The following is a 25,475-nucleotide window of genomic DNA, read 5'->3' as shown; positions in this document are numbered from 1 at the left end:
AAGCCACATGATACTGTGTGCATCCGTTTCTCCACCTTTGTCAGGGGACAATGAATGACTCCATAATCTACTTTACAAAAACTGTTTAATAAGTGCATGCATGGCTGATACAATCTGTACTATTCAAAAAATGTTGCTGCTGTAAACACTTTCATTTTACTTGGTTTCTCTGATTACGTGTCTTGTCTGGCATTGAGAAGTTTCAAAAAAGACCAAATAATCAAAATAGCTGATACAATCTGAGAGAAAAAGAAAAAGAAAAAGAAAAAAGAATTCAGCTCATCTCACTTATATACTCATGATTCCAGCAAGAGAATTTATTCTTAATATAAAATAACCATACTTTTCTGAAAAAACTTTGTTTCAATCTAGAAAACAAAGAAAGAAAAAGAACAAATAGACAGAAATGCTAGTCTCAGCACTTTGCGGGTATTGTTACAACCTTCAAATAAATCAGTAAATTACAGTATAAAAAGCTTTATCGCTCATAATCCAGTTACAAGAAAGGGGGACTGAGAGAACTAGCTTCTTCATGTCAGTTTCCTCATATTGAGCAGGAAGGGGGGGGTACACTTTGGCAACCTGTGCTATCGGAACACATAGTAGGTACAAAGAAACTTAATATTTGGCCCTCATGATGAAGGGAATGAACTGTACCCACGTCAGTATCCTGAACACAGTCTATGAGAGTACGATGTGTTTCAGCTGTCAGTCACTGGTGCAACTTTATTTGTTTTTATTGTGTTGTTTTTAGGTACTGCGTCGGTTGTTGCATAGCTCTCTTGTGGTGAACGGGACAAATGGCGAGTGGGTGGGTGGGGGATGGGCTGGAGGAGGAGGACGACATGATGGAGGGGTTGCCATGGTGATGAGGGTAGAGCATGCTAGGTCTCCTTTGGTGCTGCACTCCGGTGGAGGAGACTTGACGGAAGGATGGGAAGATGAGAGGAGAGGAGTGCAGTACTACCTGTTGCTGTTGGACATGGCGTACTGAGCCTGCTTCTGCTGGAGGAGCTCCGTGATGGCCAGCAGCTTTTTCAACACGTGCTGCAGAGGAGGAAATGTGAATTAGATAAAGCTTTCTGAAACGGGACAGCGTATAACGTCCTGTGCGTATCGTCGGGCTCTGACCTGTTGTGCTCCTCTCTCGTTGCTCAGTGTCCGGAGCTCGTCCGAGTGTGAGGCACAGACCTCGTGCAGCGCAGCCAGGTCCCGGGACAGATCCGTCCTAAAGTGCTCGGTGGCTTCGGGGAGGTCGGGGACATTCTACAAACGCAGTGAAGTTTAGTCACGAGCGGTCAGGCTCGGCAAGGAAGTATTAGAGACCTCTGATGATTTGACCAGAAGGCAAAGAGTGTTACTCACCCCCAACTCATCCAGAAACATGATCATCCTGTGTTTGTTGTTTTTGATGAAAGGGTTCACACCCTCCATGTAGGGTTCCTGTTTCAGTATAGAGAACACATTTGTAGAATGAGTCTATCATAACTTACATCAGACATAACAACTACCAATGCAAATGACTTCTCTGATGTGCAGCCACTGTTAAAACAACATTTCTTCTGCATGCTATTGTTTCTAGTACATCATCCACACCTTGGCACCGAATTCAACCAGGTTGGCCAGGTTCTGGACAGACTTAGCCACCAGTGTGAGGGTCCTGCCTGCTGCTGAAGATGGAGCGTCTGCAAGAGAGGGTCATACGAAACACACATTGTAACATGTCACATGGCAAACGGGTGGCTTTTTAGGTGCTTTTTGGACGGATGCTCACCAGCGATGATGTTGAACAGTCTGGGGTTGAGGATGGCCGGACAGATCAGTCTCAGAAAGACGAAACCACTGGAAGTAGAATGCACGAAGTAAGAACAAACACTAGATAACATGTGGAAGTTGTGATACTAATGGAGAGTTAACAAAGACTATGTTGACAGCTTTTTAACTCTCAACAGAAGTGTGTCCAACATTGATTATCTGTGTTTCTTTACCTTACAACTCTCGTCCTCATGGTGGTGTTCGTGGGCCATTTCTGCTGCACGGACTTCTGCAGACAGCCATAGATGAACCTCAATGTCCTGAACGGGTCATCAAAGAGAGGAAAAGACTGATTATTTGGGTTTATTAGACCTTTTGCCTTTGAGTTTCTCTTTGAAGCCAGTCTGAGTGATCTACCCACAGCACAGGACAACGCGGTGTGTGAGTACATGTGGGTTTGTTCTTACGGCGGGAGGATCTCAGCAGCCATGAAGATCTTCTCCACCAGTTCAGACAGGATGTTGAGGAGATGAGCCAGGTTCAGGTTCACGTCCTCATTCTTTTCCAGTTTAGAAGGGTTCAGCTTAAAAGCAAAGGTGGGGTTAGAAAGAAATTTAGGGAGGTCAGAGAAACAACTGGCGATGAATACATTTTAATACACAATGCATTAGGGCTTACACAGCACCCTTGAGACCTCAGCCATGCTGCGTCGCTGTATGTTTTGATTTGCATCTACAGGCAGGGCAAAACAGCTGAGGAACTTGCATTGCCGTGCGTAAGAGAGAACCTCTTTGTACGTTCTTTACCTCGCAGGACTGTTTGCTCTCCATGATCTTGAGGATGGTGTCTTTGAGAGCGTGGTGGACAAACGGCGTGGCGGTGGCCTTCATGTACTGCTCCATCAGTGTGCTGGCCAGCGTGGTCGCTCTGAATAATGTTGTGGCTTCATCTGGTAGTAGTGCACAAGCAGAGAAGGTTAATGCGAGTGTATGTGCACGTGGTGTTTCTAAGCCGAACACACCAAACAATAAAGCTGAACCCTGTAACACACTGCAGACTGAAATGTTGCTACAGAAAAGGATTTAAGGTTTCACCACTCATTTACACAAAATCTATATCATTTTGAAAAAATTGTTTGTTGTTGTTACTGCTTGCTTTCTTACCTTCCACGTTAATCTCTCGGTCATTGAGAGTCCTGAGTAGAGGGGCTTCAGCCTTCTCGTGTCTGAAGATCCGCAGGAGGAGGCTGGCCAATAAGGTGCGGTCCTGACCACACACATGGGCCAGAGCGTAGATAACGTGGAACTCTTTGTGCAAGATCATCTGCAGAGGACACGCAGCAATGATATCATTGGCCGTTTTAAGTGAATAACAAGAGAAGCAGACCGTTAATGGGCAAAAATCAAAGCACTTTCCAGCGGTTCAGACCTCTTTGAACTCGCTGTACTCCTCTTCGGGCATGATCTTCTCCATGGAGTAGCGGGCACGTACGCGTAAAGAGCCGGGCTCGATGCCCTTCAGAGGCACGTGGGAGCTGAGAGGGAACCACTCGTCAATCATCTGGCCCTTCTGCAGACGGTTCAGCTGGCAACGCATGAACACTGAGAGGGAGAGAGAGTGAGGCGTGAAATAAAACACGAGGAGATGAGGTGAATGCAGAGACGTATAGTGCTTACATTTGGTTTTAAAGAAATGTACTTACAGATGTCACTTTCTTTGCTCTTTTTTGTTTTGTTGCTCAGGCTGATTTCAAATCTGTTGATTTCACTCGACAGATCACTGAAACAACAGATAAATACATTTTAATATTCTGTAAATAAGTAGAGAAAATGTTATTTATTCTTAGCAAGAATATAAGCATACAGAGGGATAAAATGGAAAATATGCAATGACAGACTCACTCAAAGATGAACTCTTCTGTGAAGACGGGGTTCTGCCCCTCCCTCGGGTGAGTTTTAGCCACCTGGACGCTGTTCAGGTAGATGTTACAGTAGGGGTTGGTAAAATACTTCACTGGCAGCTTGTGGGCCTCCTCCACATACAGCACCAGGCTGCTCACCTGAGAGAAGAAAAATAAACTTTCAGCAAAGGATTTCCACCCATTACCTACAAATCTGCACCTCTACAGAGAAGCTGATGTATCCCGTTCACAATACGCTTCTAATGGAAATCTGTACGTCTAGTCTAGTGTTTAAGAAGCCACCTATAGACGACATGAACTAAAAATAAACCTTATGAATAGCCTTTAAAAGTAAAACTAAATATATTGAAGGGGTCGCCAGGCTTGAAGCCTTCAAAATAATAATTTAGGTTGAGCAAAGTGTGGAAATGGTGTAATTATGCTGTAACAAGATTGACTTGTCTTACAATGGCAGTAAAGTGAACTAGTTCAAAGTGGGACAAGCCAGCCAGGAGAAAAGGTCACTTAGTCTTTTCTTGTGTTTGTTGAATAAAAAATATCCACTGATTCAGATATTAAAATTAGGAGGTTACAAGCATTTTAGAGTCTTTCTGTGTGACCGTGTTATAGTTGTGCTCAATTTAGATTCGTTTGGAACTTAAAATTTTACAATTATTATTTGCTGGTGATCTCCTACTGGAATGATAAATACCTTTTAACCGGCTTGTTAGGTTTCATCTACTGTTACTACTTTGTCTTCATGAACGCACACTGGCTAATGGAATATGTACCTGTCTAAGTCTTTTGTTGGTAGTCGGCTGAGTGGTTTTCCTTAAGTTACTGCAGAAAGTGTGAAGGCATTTCATCCAATCCTGCAAAAACAGAACACCGTCAGAACATTTAGAAATCTCAGTTGTCATGAGCTCCGTCTCTGAAAGAACTCCCAACTCTGTAAACTGTTCACACAGTTTGTACTTGAATGGTTCTTTGTCACATACAGGTCCTGATTACCACTGTACCCAACCATTCAGTGGTCCTCTGTATCTGATGAAGAACCAGTTCAAGCTGCAAATGGATTTTCTTTTTCTGAATAACAGAAGCAGTTCCCAGTGTTGAAAGTTATTTTTAAGACAGAGCGTAAATGTATAGTATTTTGGACTCAGCATAGAAATAGATGTGCACGCCTACCAGTAATAGGGTGGTGCTGACCCTCTTATTACCTGTGCCTGCTCTGGAGACTCCCCCGCAAAGTAGAATATGTACTGTTCCTCACTAAAGTGCTGTACAACAATCTGAAAACAGTGTGGCCTGAAAAAATAAATAGAAATAGAAGAGAGAAGATTTTTTTAATTACTTTGTATAAGATGATACATCATTTTAAAGAAATTACATTCATGTGGTGTCTGAGCAGCTGGTCATTCAGTGCTTCTTAACAACTTTACTGAAATAGACCAAAAACAATATTTGAACACCTCACCTGCCAAACAGACTGTCATGCACACCGTACACGGAGCACACACTCAGGTCGATCAGCCCTTTGGGTTTGGTGGCTCTCTTTTCGCTCTCAAAGTAGATGAGCTGAGCGTCGTTACCCTCCAGGATAAAGTAAAGGTTCTTCCATCTTTTGCCTTTTCCTGAAAGTGACAGGAATCAATAAAAAGGTATTAATAATCATAATGGTAGATCGTGACTGACATGATCGCAAGACAAAGACGGGGAAGTTAGTATTGGTGATATTACGAGGGGCTACTGTCACACATACCTTTGTTGAACTGGAGGTAGCCTTTCTTGACAATGTTTTTGTAGAAAGCATCTTTTGTTTTCCGTCTGATAGTGTTATAAATTTCTCTCCCATCCACTGTGTCAGTAAGAACTTGTTCCTGGTGCTACGGTAAATACAAAAACAGATCAAGCCATCACACAACCATCAAATCAATTCCATTGGAAGGGGCAGCTTACATATCAATCCTTAAATTAAGTGCCATATCTGCTGTTCTAGATTTTGAGGAAAACAAACAGGAAAATGTCTGATGTAATATATTTACTTCAGAATGTACATTTACAGTTCAGTGATACTGGCTTCCATCGTTTGGATACTTTGAATGGCAATAAACATGTGAGAAATGTGAGCATTCAAGTCTTATATAACCCCTTTGATTGTCATTCCTTTAGGTCAAACATATAAGGTCAAACAGGCTCAATAATGCTAAAATACATTTGTACATACCTGCACTGAAACTGGCTCTTTCAGGTTGTAACCCTCGACAATCTGCTCTTTCTTGTAATGGTCGATGATGTCATCAACACTGCCGAAAACAAGATCCAGCATATCAGTTGTCAGTCATAATACATATTACAGGCTAGCTACAACTTCTGAAATGCTACAATTGGCATTTAATCTCTCTTCGTGATAGCGTCATGTTGTGACAGCAGCTGAAGGAAGCCACATTGCCAAACGTACCTGTTGTAGTACCTCCCCCCCATCATGTACTGATTGTTGGGAGTGGGGGAGATCTTAAACCTTTGGATGTTTTCATTGGTGCGAAAAAAGAGGGAGTAGTCCCCAGGTGTGTTGTCTGATGGTCGGACTAGAAAACTGCACACCTGGCCAACTACGAAATGAGAGAAAGAATCAGATCGAGTGAGAAACAGAAAGGTCAGCAATAGATTTTGATAAATGGACTTTGATGTTCATAACTTAATTCTGACAAATTGAACGCACAATAACGTAGCACATGATTAATAATGCTCGCCTGAAGAAAGCCCAAGAGGAATGGTACCTGTCATCAGCAGGTTGTAGGCCTCCTGCTTGGTGATCTTTCCGTGATACCAGCTGTTCAGGAGGTCCAAAGAGAGCAACAGGAGAACGAGGTGCAGACAATACAATTAACTCAATCAACAAAATGCAAACATCTGGTAGAACCTGCTGCCACAACACCATCTCTACACACAGAGATCTTAAATTACTGACACAGGTGACAGGAGACAGTAATGACTCATAGTGTGTACAAAGTGCTGACAAAGCGAAGGTCGTGTGAATGGAGGCTAACAAAGACGCTGAACTGACTAGGTTAGATAACATCCTGTTGACTAATGAGTGCAGCATCACAGAGAATCATATCGAATGAGAAAACTATGCATGTGAACCTTTACGTCCTGCTTTGAAATTTTCCAATTGATCAGATCACTAATAAAAGTGAGTTCAGTGCAACACAACTTACGCTTTTCCCTCATGTGGATCCTCCTCCCGTCCCTGAAAGAATAGAAGAAACCAAAATCTGTCAACCAACTGACACCAACTCTAATGGACCAACGAGTGCAGTCTTTGTTACATGTGTGGACTGTTGTGTTTTATATTCATACATCATATAACCTTTGGTGCTATGCTAATGCAATTTTTGGTATGATAAACTGTTGTCACCTTATTTTGGTTTCTTTTGATCCACAGAGCTTAAAGTGCAGATGCCACTAATCATTTTGTCTTTATTCCATAGAATTGTCTTTGATGTTTTGATACACATCTTGTGCTGTACTTACCACCTCCTCCACCAGATCCTCCACAATGAGGCCCTGCTCCTCTGTGCGAACATTGGTCACCCACATCCAGCCATCGTCCAGTTCATTGTGAACAATAAACATGTCCCCTTTCAGGAAGCTGAAGACACAAGCGAGTCAAAATGGGCATTAAGAGAAGGTAATACCATTGTGACACTGAGCAGATTGTATGAATGGGACTGTAAACTCTGCGATGCATATGTTGTTGTAATACAACACAACCATCTCCCTCTATCACACTTCTGCTTCGTCAAGGCATTGTAATCTAGATAATGTCAAATAAAGAAGTTGTCTGCTGTCTGCTTGGTGTCCATTGTAATACCAGAGCACTACCAGCAGGTGTCTCCTCTGACTCATAACATGGAAGGTAATTGCATGTCTGTCTACTCCTTTAAGCCAGAGGCTCCCTGGCAGACTCATGGTTGAGGTTGACTTCAGACAGATGTTTATCAGATTCAGGAAATCAGGGATAGCTGGGATCATCAGTAAGTGTGCCTACTGCAGCTTAATGACAGGGGCAAGACTGTTTTTCAATAACAAGTCAGATGATGTGCTTTCCAGGCTGCTGTGAGGAGAAGAGCAGGCCACCCCAAAAAATCAAAAGGAATACTAGGCTGCTATTTGGAAGCAAATCATTAGGGATCGTCTGTGTCTCAAAGATTGTAGATCATATTTATGAGAGCCTTACCTGATCTCATCAGTATCTGGCACTTTGGTGTATGGAAGTATGGCCCTGACTCTCCTCCTGTCTTCTACGGGCTGTGGAAACATGCACACAAAGAATAAAACTCTGACCTTCAAAAGCCACATCCATGTTAAATCCCCCAATTACTCCACAAAATCAAGTGATCTACCACGAGTCCCTCTGGGAGATATCACACTCCTCTGTAAAAGGTAATTAGCATTAGGTTGAGCTTTGCCTTAAACAGTTCTGAATACTGCCTGAAAGCAAAAGAAAGAGGAAGACGTGACAACATACTCCCTAGTAAATTGAGCAAGTGGCTGATTAAAGGAATCAAGGCCGACTTCAAGCCACTACAAAGAGATAAATATCTCTCAACCCTCAAACATTTAAATCAGGTTAAACTACTTTTACAGGACAACAGTTCATGAAATCAAGCTTAGCTTTGCATACCTTACGGTTGATTGTCACAGTTTTTGCATGCATTTGGCATATTTTAAATATTTTATATTTAGTTTTTCTTGATAGGAGACTAATGTACTTAGTCAGAGTGACCCATTGCTGAAAACAACAAGCTGCCAAAACAAGTGAGAGACGTGTGTGGACCAAATGTATTGACCCATAATCTAAAAAAAACTTTGATTTGTAAGTGTTCATTTTTAAAGTAAATTTGATTTGAAATGGTTATTTTCTTCTGCAAATTTTGTCTTTTTTGTATATAGAGGAAGATCTTAAGTATCAAGCCCAACTCTTTATTATTAAAGACTAACATAATTTCTGGAACTAACCAATCTTCTTCCTGTTTACACCGGCACCCGCATGCCCAGTGTACGTGAATAGTCACGTGATGTTCGTTTTCAGGCGTGTAAGTATGGACGGAAAATATTTCTAAAACGATGCTGAAACGCCCGCGAGGAAGTAGATCGTTTTAATTTTAAAACCCTGTTTCAAAACAGAAACAAATTAGTGTGGCTGTAGCCTTACAAATGAAAGATTAAGTAAATATTAAATAGTACGCAATTTTAGCTCAAATGTTACACAATTAACTGACTGGGAGTACCTCATATTATTTAGACAAGGTGTATTTCACAATATTCATTTTTAAAAACAACTACAAGGGGAAAAAATATCAAGTAATGTCATGTAGTGTGTAAAATTGGAGGGAAATGCTGCAACATTTAAAACATACCGGAATTGACCTTTAACTTTTAGTATTAGGGTATACAGTCTTACCTCAGGGGGCGCCACTGGCGATAGCAGTTTCTCTCCTTTTAGCAGGCAAGACACGTAGCTGTAGTAACCAATCAGGTCTGATAGAGAAGAGAACCGCCGCCCACCAATGTAATAGTCTCCACACATGGCAATTATCCTGTTGAGAAAAAAACACGACAATGACAAAAGAAGGCACAGTTGTTTGTAAAATTCAGGCTCATCTCTGTGCAGTAAAGGAAATGGAACATGTTCTACTTTGATTCATTGGACAGTGAAATATCCATCTGGACTGTTCCGCATCAACATTGTTTTTCATCATACCACAGATGAAACATATCACATATAAACTAAGATACAACATAAAACTAAGCAGCTGTACCACAATCCTTCAATGTCAGAAAATAGAAAATATGTATCTAAAGAGGATTTCAGACAGTGAGAGAAAGAGAGAGATGGAGGCTGTCCTGTATCATGACCAGGATGTTTGTAATTTGTGATTGTTTTAAAGCATACCCCAGTTCAGAACCACTAATCCTAAATCTCTGTTCATCAACTGAGTGGATCCTTGATTGATGGTTTATAACAGATGCACTTTACTCATTTGCGGTGTGCACAATCTAAGGACATCAACCTTTTGAAGTGTCACGCAATTAACCGTATGTTCATAATCTCCTTACAAAAGGGCTTCCTTTTTCAAGCATCTACCAGCATTTATTTAGTGGATTTAGTGGGGAGCCGTGATGTCAATGACATCACGGCTCCACACTAAATCATCATGAGTGAAGTAGATGATGTCATTGTTACTTTATTAGAGAAGTGCATTTTCTGGAGGAAATGTCTAGGATTTTTCAGACCCTCTTTTGCTTTCTAAAGGGTAAAATTAGGACTAACGGTCAAACATGAGCAGCAGAGTAGTAGCAGCAAATACCGTAACATTTTATGAAATTACAGTTTAGCCAAAAACAGCACAATGGACTGGACAGATAAGATGAAAGGACTTTCATCACAGGCCCACATTAAGTCTTTAAGCACGTACAGTTGGTATTAAACACACACCATGGAATGCTGAAACCTGGGTGGTACCTGTAAACCTAAAAAGTTATTCTCAGTAGCATGCTTATTGATCGACTATCACATGACTATTCACGTACACTGGGCATGCGGGTGCCAGTGTAAAGAGGAAGTGGATTAGTTGTTTAGTTCCAGAAAATACAACAGAGTATTATAGTACTCTTTAATAATAAAAAGGTCTAACTTGATACTTAAGACCTTCCTCTATATTTTCAAAAGTTTTATTTTTCAAACTTGGTTACAAGGCTGCAGGTCTTGCTCTATCTCTCTATCTCTCTCTCATACACACACACACACACACACACACACACACAATGTACTTTAAAATCAACATTTAATAATCAAAGTTCACTAGACTTTGGGTCAATAAAAGTGGTCAACACACGTCTCTCACTCGTTTCCTCGGTTTTCTTGTTGTCTGTTTTTACACTCGTAGCTCTGCCGGGTGGCGAGAGACTTCACTCTGTTGTACTAGAGAGCATTTATGCTTTTGTTTATTTACAGTTTCTTTGTGTACTTCACAATAGTTGTGCAGAGCAAAATAGCATTAATAAGAAAAGGAAAGTCGTCCGTGTTGTATCCGTCGCCCTCCTCAAAGCAGCAAACCGTGACTTCAAACGTCCGCTCTGTAGGTCTGACAACGCTGCTGGACACGCCACTCTCCAATCACTCCAATAACAGCTTGCTTTCTCCACATGTCGGCAGTAGTAGAACTATAAAATGTTGAATTTAACTGCACAACAGCTGCTAGTATAGTCAGCAAGGTCAGCAACGCCTGGAATCCGTTATCCATGTTGAATTAACCACTGGTTGTCGATTGATAATCATGGCTGTTATTAGTTTTCTTCTGGAAAAGGGTCATGTGATAACGGCGTGACATATCAGTGAAGGATGCATCGTGACTGCTAAGACCCAATCAAGTAGCGAACGCAGGTGTCTATGTCATCGTTTTAAAAACGTATGCAGTCCCGCCTGTCCAGTTTTCAAACTTATAAATGAACTTGCCTTGCCTTGCCCGGCTTTTGGTAGCGCTTCTAAACTCCTTTGTTTTGTGAGTAGTGTGGAAACTCAGTGTAGACATAGCAAAAGATATGCATTTAAAATGGAAACGTAGAAGTCTGGCTGTAGCCTATAACATATCCAGAAAGGGAGGATGATTTGTAATGCTACTCTGTTTTGTCTTATTGACTATAAGGTTGTTGAATACCCCAAGGTATTGTTGCTAGACAAGTGTGCTTCTTCATTCTTTAACTTCAGGTCCACCCACACAAAGAAGTCTTCTGCGTCACACTACACACGCAGTCATGGGTTGCAGTGTGCAAGTAGATACGCATAATAAAAACATTGTTCTCAAGTCTGTTTCGAATGACTGTGACACAAATAGGCTGAGGTGGTGTACAGTGGCATGACATGGCACCAGAAACCACTTCAAACCTAAACATTCTCAATTCAGTATCGGCTCATCTCTGAGGTTGCTCTTTGGCTGTGGTGTCGATGGATCTCTGCCCTTTTGGTGAGCATGTAATAAATAACTTCTGTACTTCCCCTATCCTTATCTTCTACTTGAGGGTGGCATGCTGCCGGCGTATTATGACACGCCACATTAGGTTTTATTTCACCTACTAAAAAGGGCTCAATAGAACATAGAGATACAACAGTTCATGTCAGATCAAACTATTCCAAACACAAAGCTCTCTCAGCTGTAGGGTATGCTATCTTCTATAATTGGTATGGTAAACACAGATGACACCTCGAGGATCCTTACATTATCCTTTTGGTTTCCCCTGTAAATTATAGCAGCAAGGGAAAAAAAATTGTAGGCCAAGTCAGGTCAAATAAAGTTACATCCCAAAGCAACTGCAAACATGCTAAATGCAATGGGACCACCGACTTCTTTATAAGGCACTAAACGTAGGAAATTATTGCAGATTCAGTTATTTCTGCGTGTTGCATGTACTCCGTCTAACCTGAAATGGTTAACCACGTTGGTCACGCTGAGGAAAGACAGGACGAAGGAACCGGGCCGGCGGTCGCTCTCCCTGATGAGGTAGCTGCCAGGGTTCCGGGCCTGGCGCAGCCGCTCCTCAGCAATGGTTCGGTCTAGCTTGCCATGGTACCACCTGAGACGGAGAGATGAGAAGGAGATGATCAGGAGCGGTGGCAGATGGTGCGTTAGCTCAAACTGTATTGAGATGCAAGTCTGTTTAGCAGGGAAGTACATATTTCTGTTTAGATGCAAGTACACCATAAATCCAACTGCTTGATTGATAGAACTGGGCAAAATGAAACATCCATATCATGCTATAACAATATTTATTCCAATACGCTACACGTCATTTCAGTTAAATGTTAAAGTTATCAGAATAAAAAGAAAAAGAAAACACTTCAAACTAATACAAGAACTGTGGCAATACAAGCAACAACCTCCTGAGGTAAAATAATAAGAGAAAGATGAGATTTATTGTTTTAAAAGGCCAACAGAATCCAGAAACCAAGTAAGGCATGTTAATTAATCTGAATTTAGCCCAACACATACAGTAATACCTTCAACAAAATGACAGGTCACAGATCACACATATTTCTAATGATATAGAACAAGACAATTAATTTGAGTTCTTCACAGTCCACTTTCAAGAAATAACTAGAAATAAAAAATGTATGATTGCGATAACAAATCTAAATATTTCAGAATCGCAAACTTGAATCAGCACTTTCATCCGGTTATCTGATGTCTTAGATATCAAGACTTAAACCTTGAGAGCATAGAGCTTCTTTTCATTTTCAGAACAGTTCTAAAGTTCTTGATGAGGGAAATAAGTAAATAAGTAAAGGACCAATAAAAAAAATACTGAAAGAAAATTAAATCAATATTAGATATGAAGAGCTAATCAATTTGACTTCCTACTTTCACCAGAGTACGACCCAGACAGAATGAGCAGGTCATGTATTCTTTAACAAATGGATATCCAAAAGCTTTTATTTTTTAGTTTCCAGCCCACCATTAAAGTCTGCTGCTTCATGAATTAAACAGAAGCCTCAGCAACAACACTGGTTAAAATTTGAATAGGTGAGGCTGAACTTGACTGGGCCTTGCCAGCCGGGGTAAAAAATGAACACATTTTTTCCAAATTTAGGCCACTGGTGCCTCTCGAACTGGAAAAAAAACATCCGGCAGTGAGAGGATGAATGAGGTGTTGCAGTAGCTCTTTTCACTGGGGATCTAAAGGACTCCCATCTGGTTGAGGTGAGTAAAGGTCCCTACTTGTAAAGAAAACCTGCTGAAGTCTTCTATCATGGAGGAAGCTGGAGAAGGTGTGCTGAAGAGGAGGAGTTAAGGGTCCGTGAAGGGGCTTTAGGGGGGGTTGAGGTGAGAAGAGCATTGGAGAGGGTGATTGAGAGCAGTTGGAGAGTATAGGGCCAAGCAGCCCTTAATTAAAAGGAAAGCTGGGGGAAATAACACTGATGGAGAAGTGAACAGGGAAATGGGAAAAGGAAGATGACTGCAAAAGAAGAACGGGAGGAAGAAGAGCGAGGCACACCATCCTACAAACCAAACCAGCCAGGTTACAATTATTACAGCGTAAAAAAAAGCTTGAAGTCATCTTGAATACTTAAATCTCAAAACCAAATTACCTAAACCACAACTTCGCCTACCATACTTTACCATTATAGCTCTTGCTTTGGGCAGACATGCACCAATTAGCAGCTTGTTAGCATCCTGTAATTACTGAATCCTGCTCGCACCATATGCCTCAAATATACAGGGAAATAGAGACCCTTTTACGTCATTCATTGGGTTATGAATCAAGCAGGTGCATAAACTGCATAAACCGGTCTTCTCAGGTGTGTTTTAATACAGTATTGATGATCCATATTCAGCACAAACAAACTTTCCACTGGGGTTACATGCTGCACACGGCTTGCTTTGTCGTATTTTTGTTTGTTTAACAAAATATTTGATAGCCTGGTTGATTTCATTGATTACGTCTAACACAAACCCCTCTAATGTCCTAGTGTCTGAATCTTCAGGGAAGAATCAGATGAAAACATGGTGTTTTAACTAGTATTGTGTATGTTTTGCTTATTATGCACCTTACATCACACGTATACATTTGGAAAACGCTACTTCGTTCAAGTTTACTGCAGTTTTATATATGATCTATAATTTCTGTCAAAAGACATTTTTAAAATACACCGTTCATGATGAGATGTGAAAGGTAGGCAGGGCGGGTGTTACGACAGGCTATTGTGATCGTTATGCGCATGAGCCATGCCAGCGGTGATAGGATTCAGCGGTGCTATCAGCTCGAGGAATGCCCCGTCATGTCAGAACATGAACAGCGAGCAGCACAGTGACGAGCTGGTTCTCTCCTCTGTGGACGCTCAGTTCAGGGAAAGGCATTTATCTCTCTGCAACCAGTTCCAGCAAAGTCAACTAAAACAGGTTAACTGAAACAAATTGATTGATATTAAAGCAAGCAATTGAGGTAACTCACATGCATGGCAACATACTGTGTTTTTTTCCATACAAATCAAGTCACAAATACATTTTAATGACGCCACACCAAAGTATGTTTCAAAGTGCTGAGGGGAGTAAGCAGGAGTCACCCACAGTGTCCTTCACTCCTATGCTCACATCCTCAACCTCACTTTCACACAAGACAGCTAATTAGTCACTCCATTGGGAGACAAGCGCCATAGGCCATGCTTTCTGTGAGCAAAGTAGTTAGTATGTTAACTTATGTGCATAGTTCAGCTAATTGTGTCACGCTGTCGGGAACAATATTTCTTTGCGCTGCTGAAATTGAACATGTCCAAGCCTAGTGAGTTTGGGCAATACGCCAAAATATAAAGCTTAGGCTTCAGCAAGCACTGCAGCAAGATTTATTGTGTATAAAATCCTTCTGGCTACATTTTAAGGCTGAATGCCTTAAAAAAAAAAAAAAACTTGCATCACAAGAGCTCTGACAAGACAGGGGTGACATACTATTTGTCGATTACGCCTGTAGTGTTGAGCCACTTAAACCCTCCCTGTGGTTTTCTCACAGTTTATAGCATTGGATTTGGAAAGAACAACCTGTGGCACCATGGAGCCACAGAAAGCACAGAGAGTGAAGAGATTAGTTGGATTCTTACAACTGGAATTAGAGATATTTAAGTTAAAGAATCAAACCACAATGTCTGAGAGAAACTGCACAAAGATGACCAAATTAAATAGTTTGCAGAAAGAGAGAAGCACTATTCCCACAATTTATAAAGTAGAATACTTTACTTTTTTAATTCTACAATTATAGAATAGAATGGAACACAACTTGTCTAATTTGTGCTGTAACTGTGGGAAAGAAAATATGTGAGAGCATATCACGTGTGTCTGTAATTGATGTTTCAATTAAATAGGAAACAGTTAATGTACAAACAGACAAAACAGATATTTGTATACAGCAATATAAATGTGGCAATATCAATAAACTCGAGGCTAAACAGCTTTAGCTGTTCGATGTGCAGCAAACTCCTGATAAGTGTGTTTTAGACAGCACTGGAAGACTACCCGCTGAAGTATTTTGTATGCTACCCAAAGGAGGAATTACGTAATGACTTATAAATGGAATAAGACAATTACTGACAATAACATATAAGAAATAGAATGAAAATATATAAATTCTCTGGGGCAGAGTGTGTCATCCCAGGGTGGAATCATTGCCAAAAATAGTACAGACGTTTAGGCAATTACAAGCGAAGGTTTGAAAAGGACACCAAGTCCTCCAACATTAAGATTTCAGGTGAACAAAGAGTCTACTATTTGTGCCCATCTACTTTATATACAGCTTTACCGTTACCACGATCTAGGAAAATGTAACTTCTGTTTGCTGGAGCCAAGTCTCTGGGGCCAATCAGACTAACAGGACAGATTGCTGTGACTTGAGTGAGTTAGACCTTGTCTGTCTGTCTCTCTGTCTGTCTGTCTCTCATTAAGCTCTTTTATGAACTCTTTTGCTTCCGCTCATGTCTCTCCTCTTCATCGTCTTCTGTCTCGATAGATGCAGCTGTACTCAAACATCTCCACAGACGTCCTGTCAGCCCTCATCAGTATCAAAATGAATGAAACATTGCATTACAGTACATTAGCAATGCAGCTCAGTGGAGCAGCTGGCTTTTTAAAAGGGGGGAGTATCGAGTACAACATGTTTTCTACGCACAAATGTAATGCCATGTAAACGCTGCACTAACATTTTTAAACAGAGCCACTGTACTCAATTAGTCTCACCTATTACCATGTAGTTACACAAGTAATATGAACTCCCATGTGTCAGATCTGTGAACTATATCATTAGACAAATAAGGCACATTATGCCATTATCTGATTTTCCCTCATTCCCTCATTTAAATAACAGTATTATTAACTACAGTAAAATTGGAATCTAAAATAAAAAGCAGGAGTTTTCGATTCTTTCTGCCCGCCTACTGTTGGGGAGGTAAGGTTGGAGTTGCGGGGTGATTGGATGCCCCACTTACGCCGAGTTCGCCCTCTGCTGCATCTCCCTCCTGCGTCCTGTGGTCTCACAAGTTGCACCCACTCCACTGATACCGCTGCTGGCCCGGCAAAAACTGTAAGCTCCAACGTGGAAAGCAGAGCAAAGGTAGCTCTAAATCCGTACAAGGCATGATGATGAAGTGACCCCGCTGCCGCCCTGATACAGTCATCTCCCGTCACTGATGTCAATGAGCAACATCCACGGAGGTAAGACGCACAGGAGGACACGGAGATGCACATGCATTTAGTTGCGATAGCGAATTTGAGGACGATTAGAAGACCGTGTCTGGTTCCGTTATCCGTTAGATTCTACTTCTGATGAAAGTGATCTTTCAGAAACTGAGGTGAACTAGTCCTGTTGTCTTTGTGCCAACTTCATCCTGCTGTGGCGCTCTCTTTCTCTTACCCTCCCCTCTTTCTCTCTCATAAAGCCACGCGTCATGAGAATGCTGCCGATTGGCTTTTGAAGCAGTGGGACAACAAGCATAGGGAGTGGCATCTTACTGTATGAATACATATTCATGTGCTGCCCATGACCACTCAAATACACAGACGGGGATCAGTGGAAACAGTTCACACAACCTTCTGACCTAAGAGAGTACTTTATATACACCTGGCTTCAACTACGCTTAAAGATTAAACACACACTCACTCACCCTCAACACTTCAAACTGGTTTCAACTCCACACCAAGCATTCTTTTAGTCAATGAACGCCAGAGCTATTAATGTAAACACAGTGTGGGATTATGCACTAACCAACCAGCCAAACAACTATTATGTAAATTGTGATCTCTTAACCATTTAATCATAATTGTGGGCTCAAGTTTCCACAATGGAAACCGGTGGAGAGCCGTGGAGGCCTGACAGCAGCTGTGAATTGTTTTTCTTTCACTTTGCACATAATAGACCACCGCAGCTTGTTACTCAGTCGGGGCAGGAGAATGCCAGCACACAGGGGCAGACTTACACGTGTACAGATGGAGGGATTGGAAGGACCTACTCATGCATCGTCCGCCTTGCTCAGTCTGAACGCTAACAAACCTTCGTCATGTTAATGCGCGGCCAGACACACAGGGACCAAAGCAGACATCTCGGCTTTCGTGCTGTGATTCAGCGGCCCCAAAATAACGCCATTACATCAGCGATAATGGGTTCACTGTCATCTACCCGTACAATATTCCCCGTGCTTTAGATTCCTAAAAAGCGGGAGCGTCCAGTTAAGAACACTCTCTTCCTACAGATTTAAGGATGCTTTCACACCTGTAGTTTAGTTCATTTAGTCCAGAACAAATAGAAACATTATACATCGTTGCATTTTAGTTCTGGTCCTGTTCCTGTTTACACGGCCATTTTACAAACAAACCAAGAGGAGAAAAACTAAGTTATACAGACTGACAGGTAACTCCGTGATTAGACCGTTTTGGTGATTGTCGTCCTGCTGTCGTACCCACATGGGGAAATCTAATTCTGGTAACTGACAGAATTAATGTGCACTTAAATGCTTTTGCTTCTAACGTGTCTATTTATGTAAATTTATACTATCGTCGATCACTGATCCGTACGGATCCCCCCCTTGCGGTTCGGTCCTCATGTGGAGTCCGGATTAATTACACAGTTTAACGTTAACCATCACAGTGTGAAATAAAGTTTTTATGACGATCGTTATTAGTCAACATTTGGTAAAATATGCAATCGAGACATTTGTTTGAAGATATTTTCACAACAACATAAATAGATATTACAGATGAATTAGGAACTGTTTACACTAGCTCTAAGCAGCTTATACATCATCTAAACTACTAATGACAAGATTTGTTTTAATCAATAAAAATACAATATTTTATTTCCTTATCATTTTAATTGTGTGTTCTTAAGAAGAAAAAAAGAAAAATACTAAAAAATGATGATAAAGTAAAAGGATGACATTCAGAGAGGTTGAAATATGTTTTGGGATGGTGGCGAAAAAAGCCAAAGGGACAACAAAGGGATCTGAAATTAGTATTGGTGGCAAAAAAAGCATGACCAGGAAGATCCATCTTTTCTTTTGGCTGATCCAATCTATGATTCGATCAATGACTCTGATCTGTGATACGATCCGAACTGTGAGTTTTATGATCCGTTGCACCACTATAAGCAGTATTAGTATTATTAGACTGAAAATTTACTGCATGTGATGATGAATAATGGTAGAGACAGGACTGTACAAAATCCCCTTTGCACGCAGATAACTGGTGCGAACGCACACTACGAACATCGGGGAGCGCACAGACACGTGGATGAGGCAGGGATCTGTGGGATGGCTGTCACATGCTTTTTAATGGAGCTAATGAAATGACAAAGAACACAGAGTGAGACACAAGCACGGCTGTTTTAACGGGCCTATTAATCTGGGAAATACCCAAGCTGACGTGCTCATATACATTCCTTAAATGCAGATCAATGGCAATCGCTTCCTCAACAGATTTCACAACCAGCAGATGGATTTATTAGCGGTTGAGCTTTTGAAATCTCGCTAACATCACATAACCGCTATCATAAAATACTGTGCTTTGTTCGTTTCACACGATAAACAAACCACACCAGAGTCCACTTGGAAGCTGACCGAGAACAACCTTTTCAGACCGTCTTGGTTGGGTTGTTTGGTTCGCACCAGCATTTGATAGACAGCAATCACACCAGCCTAAACAAACCGTACTAACCGGGACAACTGACCAGAGCTTGTTTTTTAACTAACCTAACAGGTTCGGTGTGAAAGCACCCTAAGCCATCGATTCTTGTCAACCTGAATGTGGAGTAACAGTCAGACAGTGCATCTCAATCAAATGGAAATGTGCAACAATAGCTTTCAGTTATGTGGCTGCTCTTGTGTACAAGTAACAAAGCAATGACAAGACAAGCCTTTATTATACTTGTTCTGCAGGACGTCCTGCCTGTTGTACTATGGTACTTAACATTAACCTGGCACTGTCACATTTTCTATGCAAAGAACCCAACTTATTATTCAAGCACACCCAAATAATGTGGAGTCATTCAAACACAAAATCCTGGGTATTAACAAACACAACTAAAATGAGTTGGAAGATCCTGTTAAGGCCACAATGAGAGGCTCAGAAGTCTTGAAAACAGGATGTAGGAGAGAAAAGGCAGGGCAGTGTGGGTATTAGAAGGGCATGACAGGACGTTGCGCAACACATTGAAAACCTATGGAAACCATAGGCTTTGCCTTATCAATCCACAGCGAGGACTTTACAGAGGGACTGGTATTCCAATCAATGGGGTCTAGTAGAACAACCCTATGCATGTGCATCCTTTGCTATACGAGGGGGCAGTTGTGTGACAGGATGCAAACACAGTTCCATACAAGCTGCAGTGTGTAACGTTTTCAGCCAGGAGTATTACAGTAATTTCAAAAATGTACAACAGGAAATTACAGGCTTAATACTAATTGCTGGGCTCACCAGTCATCAAAACGGTGTAATGACTGATCCAATTCCATTCATAAGACCACGCTTTGTTATAAAAGTGCTGTAACATTTTGGCTAGTGGGAACAATCTCCACCAGGGAATATCCTTGTTAAGCTATGTGACATGATTTCAGAACTCCACTGTCTCTGCCTCCCTAAACAAAGGGTAATTAGGTAGTGTGGCTACTCAATTAACACTGCGGTTAGAGAGACGTTTCCACAGCCAAGTGCTTAACTCATTCACACAGCCACTGTTCTTCAAATCCATCCTTTCTTTCCCTGTTTTTTCCCCTTCATCCTACCACCACCTCCTTGGGGAACCCTTTATAATTTTAAAATCCTCACTAATCTTCGTGGAAACTCAAAATCAACAACTCATTTCCCAACATTCGGTTTGTTTAAGCTCATGCACTGGGCCGCAGGTTTCTAATGGCAGCAGGAACACGCTCTGTTCGGGCCACCTGACGTCGTCACTCTTGCCTCTTTGTTAAACTATCATCCGTGTGAAATTCCTATCGCATTGCTGCGGCCATTGTTTATGAATGAATGACTGTTGCACAGAGGTGTGAATGATCGTGACTGCTGTTCGTCTTTCTCTAGCTCTCACAAACACATTCACTCTACCGCACTCCGCAAATGTGCCAAGTTTAGCTTTCACCGTCACTGTGCAACCACTTACAGCGGTGTGTGGAAGTTTTCCACCATCACTCCTCCAACATGTACTTCGCAGGCTGCTAACATAACTCAAAGGAATACAAGATCAGTTTTGGAGCCAGATTACATAGCCAGCAAACACCGCTGAAAGGACAGGGTGAAATTCAGAATCATTCTGGGTAGTCAGCTGTGAATGTAACACCCATTGCTGCCACTAGCACATGCTATTATAGGCACAATGAAAGAAAAAGTCCACCACTGCAAGAACATTAGGTATTTATTGTATTAGACATAGATTGGATGTTCACATCAATAATGTGACTGAAGGTAGGTTCATTTTATGGCATGAGATTCACTATATTGCCTACAGGCCAAAGCTATGAGCTATGTCCATGACTATTACGCATTTGCCTGAATCCCTGTATATTAGATTAGGCATCGTCTGTAAGACAGCACTACTGGATGAGACAGTAATCTCGCAGAGGGTCCACATATCAGCCCCCGTCTATCACAGTGGATCAGTGACAAATCCTGAATGAGGGACAGAACCTCGCCTTAACTGGGTCATCATCACAAGGCGATAGCAGCACCTTATAGCCCCTCTGTTCTCCAGAAGCCTCCACTGACACACAAGAGGATGAATGAAGGCTGTATGCTCTTAGGAGAGCCCGTGTCGGGCCTCGCTCATGTTGCCAATGGCAGGTGTTCTCACGATGAGCACACACCGTACATGCAGCAATTGACCTCAAATGTTATTTTTAACCAGATGTTTTGTGCGTCCAAATCTCTGATAATAGTCAACTAATTATCAAGTGCGAAAATGAAGCCAGAGAGAAAGAATATGGTAGTAAATTGTAAGAGCATGATTTTTTTTTTTGTCACTATCTTTTTACAGATCGACATCCTTGAAGGCCTTTGACGAACACCATCATGCACTTCACAACACATGTCGGGGAAATCGCTGACTAATAATAACTACAAACAACAACAAAAATGCGGTCCAGCTTTCCGGTGCATTTTTCACCACTACAAGCAATTCACCAAAACCACAGCACCAATATAGAGGAAAAGCTGGTGTTGCGTATGAGCCTTGCACAACTCGGTTGAGTAAAAGCATCTCAGAGTAGGCAAGAGCGAGAGAGTGAGTAGACTCATTTTGACTCTCACCAGCATGTAAAGTTGTGTGTGTTAGTGGATGTGGCAGATAAATATTTGACTACAAGACTCTCATTGTGAAACAAAGCAAGACCAAAGAAAATCAATGCCATCCATGCACAACTGTTCCACAGCCTCACTGGAAACCCCGCAAGTTGATCAACTGGAAATCAAGAGCAAACACATGAAGAAGTCTGCCGTGACAGAACAACTACTTCCACAGTAGTACTATGTGTGAGACATTGGATTTAATTGCTGTTGCATTTAGGGGTTCAGTACCACTCCGAGCAAGACTGGTGAAATGCTCGCCTCCCTCTGTATTTCTGACAGGGAGATAAAGGGTGTGCTCCTAAAAGAAGAGCTGAATCCACACTCCAGGTCCAGTCACTTCCACATCTTACAGTATGAGGGTTCAGAAATGACAAAGCTCAGCAGTTCTCTAATGAGACTGAAACAAATGGGAGGGCCGCATTTAGGTTATTACAACACCAACACACACACACACACACACACACACATTTGGACATGTGCCTTTGTGCATGCCTGATAAATTCATTAAAAAAAAAAACTAGAATTACAGATGCAATTCTAAAATACAACGTATATGATGCATTTAATATGCTGCAATCAAAAAAGGTTAGCATATGCTCTCCTTGCAGCATGATAGAGCACAATACTTCAATAAAAGCTAATTACAGTGACATACTAACTACAGACATTATGGGGCTGTAGTGTGACTCTGTACCAGTTACAAGTCAGCCAGAAATGAGTTGATTAACTTACTCCATGTTACAAATGTAAAGGGATAATTGCTGGTAAATCAAACTAAATCAAGCATTTGGTCAATACAGATTACACAGTATTGTATTAGAGTTGACTGGGCAGGACGTCCTATAGATGTAAGTGTTCCTTGTTGACCCAAGTAAACTCTGTACACTCTTTTTGAGACAACAGGAAAGACTCATTTAAAGCTGTTGCTTACTTAGATGACTGACACTGACCTCACTCAGAGGAAAGTAAACCCTCGTCATCTGCAACTCTTCATCAAACCAGCTCACTGTAGCTGCCTCCTCTAACTTTTCCTTCATGTTAATCGTAAAAAAATATGCACACAATCATCAATACTGTGTGTGCTGTTGGCTTCATTTTGAATGGGGGAGTAACAATTTGATACAACAACAAATTGACTTTACTTTGACTGTTTAAACAACTCAATGTATCATCAAATTGCACATTCTGCTGCCAATTCAACTCAATCGGAGTAATTTATATTTTTACAAAAAGCATATCAAGTTTGAAAATGTAAAAAAACAAATACAAAGCCTTCACAGAAGTTAACCAGTTTTGTTTAATTGGGATTATTTCATGGCCACAACTGTTTGGTTATTGGTTACATCCACAGTACATGGAGTAAGGATTGTGGGATGTAGATCATAACTGACGATAGCTGTGAGTAGCACAAGACACTATTACACCTGCAGGAGTCAACACCAAGTCAAATTCAGACCTCACGTGTCTGACAGCAGGAAGGAAGTCAACACAACAAGACGTACAGGATGCTAGAAAATGTTGATTTCTAGGTCTCAGTGAACAATATGTGATTTTTACTGGTAGTGTACTTACTGATTCGTAGGTGGTGCAGAAAGGGGGAACACCACCTCTTCTTCCTCGTATTCCGGTCCATCCTGCATGTCGCTTTCATCCACAGTGCTACCGGGCACCCCGCATCCCGGAGGGGGAGGAGGTGGTGGTGGCAGTGGGGGGAAGTCAGCGGGTCCATCCGGGCCTGTTGATGTGGGTGAAACCCGACTAGCTGGACCCTCCGAAGTGGGAGAATAGCAAATTCCGCCCAGGGTCCCTGAACTTGTTCCTTGTAAAACTGAATGTCCACCTACTGCTCCGCCACTCCCTGTTGCGGAAAGCGCTGGTCCGGTCACATCCCCACTAGACATCGGGTAGGTCGCACTCGTGTCGGGAAGCGAGTCCGGAAAGGGGTTTGAATGCTGGCGGAGGGTTGGCGGCGGTCCTTGTCCCAAATCAGAGACTCGCACTCTGCTCGGCTTGGGATAGTAGGGGAAAGGGGCCGTCTCCGGGCCTCCTCCGCCTGCCACCCCTGTCCCTGTCGTGACCAAGCCCGTATCCTCATTGCTGACCTCCGTAGCCATCATATTAGGACAATATGTAGAGGGGGGAAGTCCAGAAGGGAACCTGCCCTTCCCCTCTGTTCTTACAAAACTCCTTCAGTGTTTGGGCTCTGGGGGAAACAACACCAAAAGTTTCTCACAACGCGTTAAGCTAGCCAGCTAATGTTAGCCGAAGAGCTAACTTCGCTCACTTGGCCGCACTAGCGGGCGTTAGCTTCACCTCGCATTCGCTCGCTACAAGATAGCCAAGCTAACGCTAGCGGGATGGCTAGCAGCTTTGAGACACTTGATGAGTTCTTGCTCGCTATGTCTTCATTGTTTCCTGAGTTTAAAGTTCACACAGAAGCACTATGTTGAAATTAACACGTACAATGTCACAAATAGAATATAAATTCACCAAATAGTTCCTGTTATTTAGTTCGGACTTCACCCTCGGCACAAGGCAGACCACTTGTCGGGGAGTGTTGTTTTATTGTCACTGTTGTGTGAAACCCCCGTCTTTTTTCCAGTGTTGTTGTTTTCTTTCCTCTTGAGTTTCCAGCCGTCCCGGATAGAGTCCACAGGCGACCCAGCCTTATCGCCGAAATCCCGGTTGGTCTGTGCAAACTCGCATGTCGTAAAAGTACATTATTCTTTCGTTTTGCAAGCTAAGTTCGCCTATATTTCTAGGTTTCAGGGCTGGTGGCTTGCCCGCTGCTGCGCTGCTCTTTCTCCCCTCCCTCTCCCACTCCTCTTCACTCACCGAGCAGACACAGCCAAGTGAACACAGAGCGGCACCGGTTCAATCCATGGTATCTTCACTCAGTGCTCTGGGAAACGAGACTGTGTTGCAATACAGATTCATAATCACATTTTTTAGAGGGTCAGAGAGTAGGTAAAGAAAAAAAAAGCTTGAGATGATAGGCTTTAAGAAATTAAATCAATATCATATTAAACTTAGAATCTTTGGGTTTTGGACTGATAAAACAAGACATTAGAAGACACCACCTTGGACTTTATGAAACTGTGATAGACATTTTTCACTATTTTTCAACTATTTCATTAGTTGCAGCTCTAGCAATAATTCTTCCTTTTGGGTGATGAACACAAAGCTTGTCCATCTGGACTGACATTCAGTTCTCCTAAATGAAACATGCATAATGTGAGAGTTTTTAATTAGCACTTTGATATACTGCTAAAGACAATCTGAATATAGCTCTGGCTTTGTGGCAGAAAGTCTATCTTTGTTCATTTTAGCTAGACAGAGTACTCCATATTAATTCAACTCATTTGGCCTCTGCATACTGTTAGCCTGCCGCAGATACAGTCAGAAAGTATTAGGACAGTGATAGCTTTTCAATTGTTTGGGAT

General features: G+C 41.8%; 1 protein-coding gene across 1 annotated transcript; it reads right to left on the bottom strand.

The window, feature by feature from the left end:
- Positions 1 to 68: 68 nt before the first annotated feature.
- rasa1a (RAS p21 protein activator (GTPase activating protein) 1a) lies at positions 69 to 24,866 on the bottom strand. The gene is made up of 25 exons (XM_068703121.1): positions 23,605 to 24,866; positions 12,143 to 12,295; positions 9,126 to 9,261; positions 7,899 to 7,969; positions 7,193 to 7,310; positions 6,877 to 6,908; positions 6,436 to 6,488; positions 6,117 to 6,267; positions 5,883 to 5,961; positions 5,418 to 5,541; positions 5,133 to 5,289; positions 4,876 to 4,963; positions 4,447 to 4,527; positions 3,657 to 3,814; positions 3,458 to 3,534; positions 3,184 to 3,356; positions 2,919 to 3,078; positions 2,562 to 2,704; positions 2,223 to 2,338; positions 1,989 to 2,075; positions 1,775 to 1,842; positions 1,597 to 1,685; positions 1,366 to 1,443; positions 1,132 to 1,266; positions 69 to 1,047 (listed from the first exon to the last, which is right to left on the bottom strand). The coding sequence occupies exons 1-25, from the start codon at positions 24,147 to 24,149 to the stop codon at positions 964 to 966; spliced, it is 3,156 nt and encodes a 1,051-aa protein (XP_068559222.1). The 5' UTR covers positions 24,150 to 24,866; the 3' UTR covers positions 69 to 963.
- Between the last annotated feature and the right edge of the window lie 609 nt (positions 24,867 to 25,475).

Source organism: Cebidichthys violaceus, unplaced genomic scaffold, assembly GCF_023349555.1.
Source record: "Cebidichthys violaceus isolate CVI_PGR_0920_01 unplaced genomic scaffold, fCebVio1.0.p SCAF_9, whole genome shotgun sequence".
In the NCBI taxonomy this organism is placed as follows: Eukaryota; Metazoa; Chordata; class Actinopteri; order Perciformes; family Stichaeidae; genus Cebidichthys; species Cebidichthys violaceus.
Note: the sequence above shows the minus strand (reverse complement) of the source record. Positions and strands in the feature narration are given on the sequence as shown.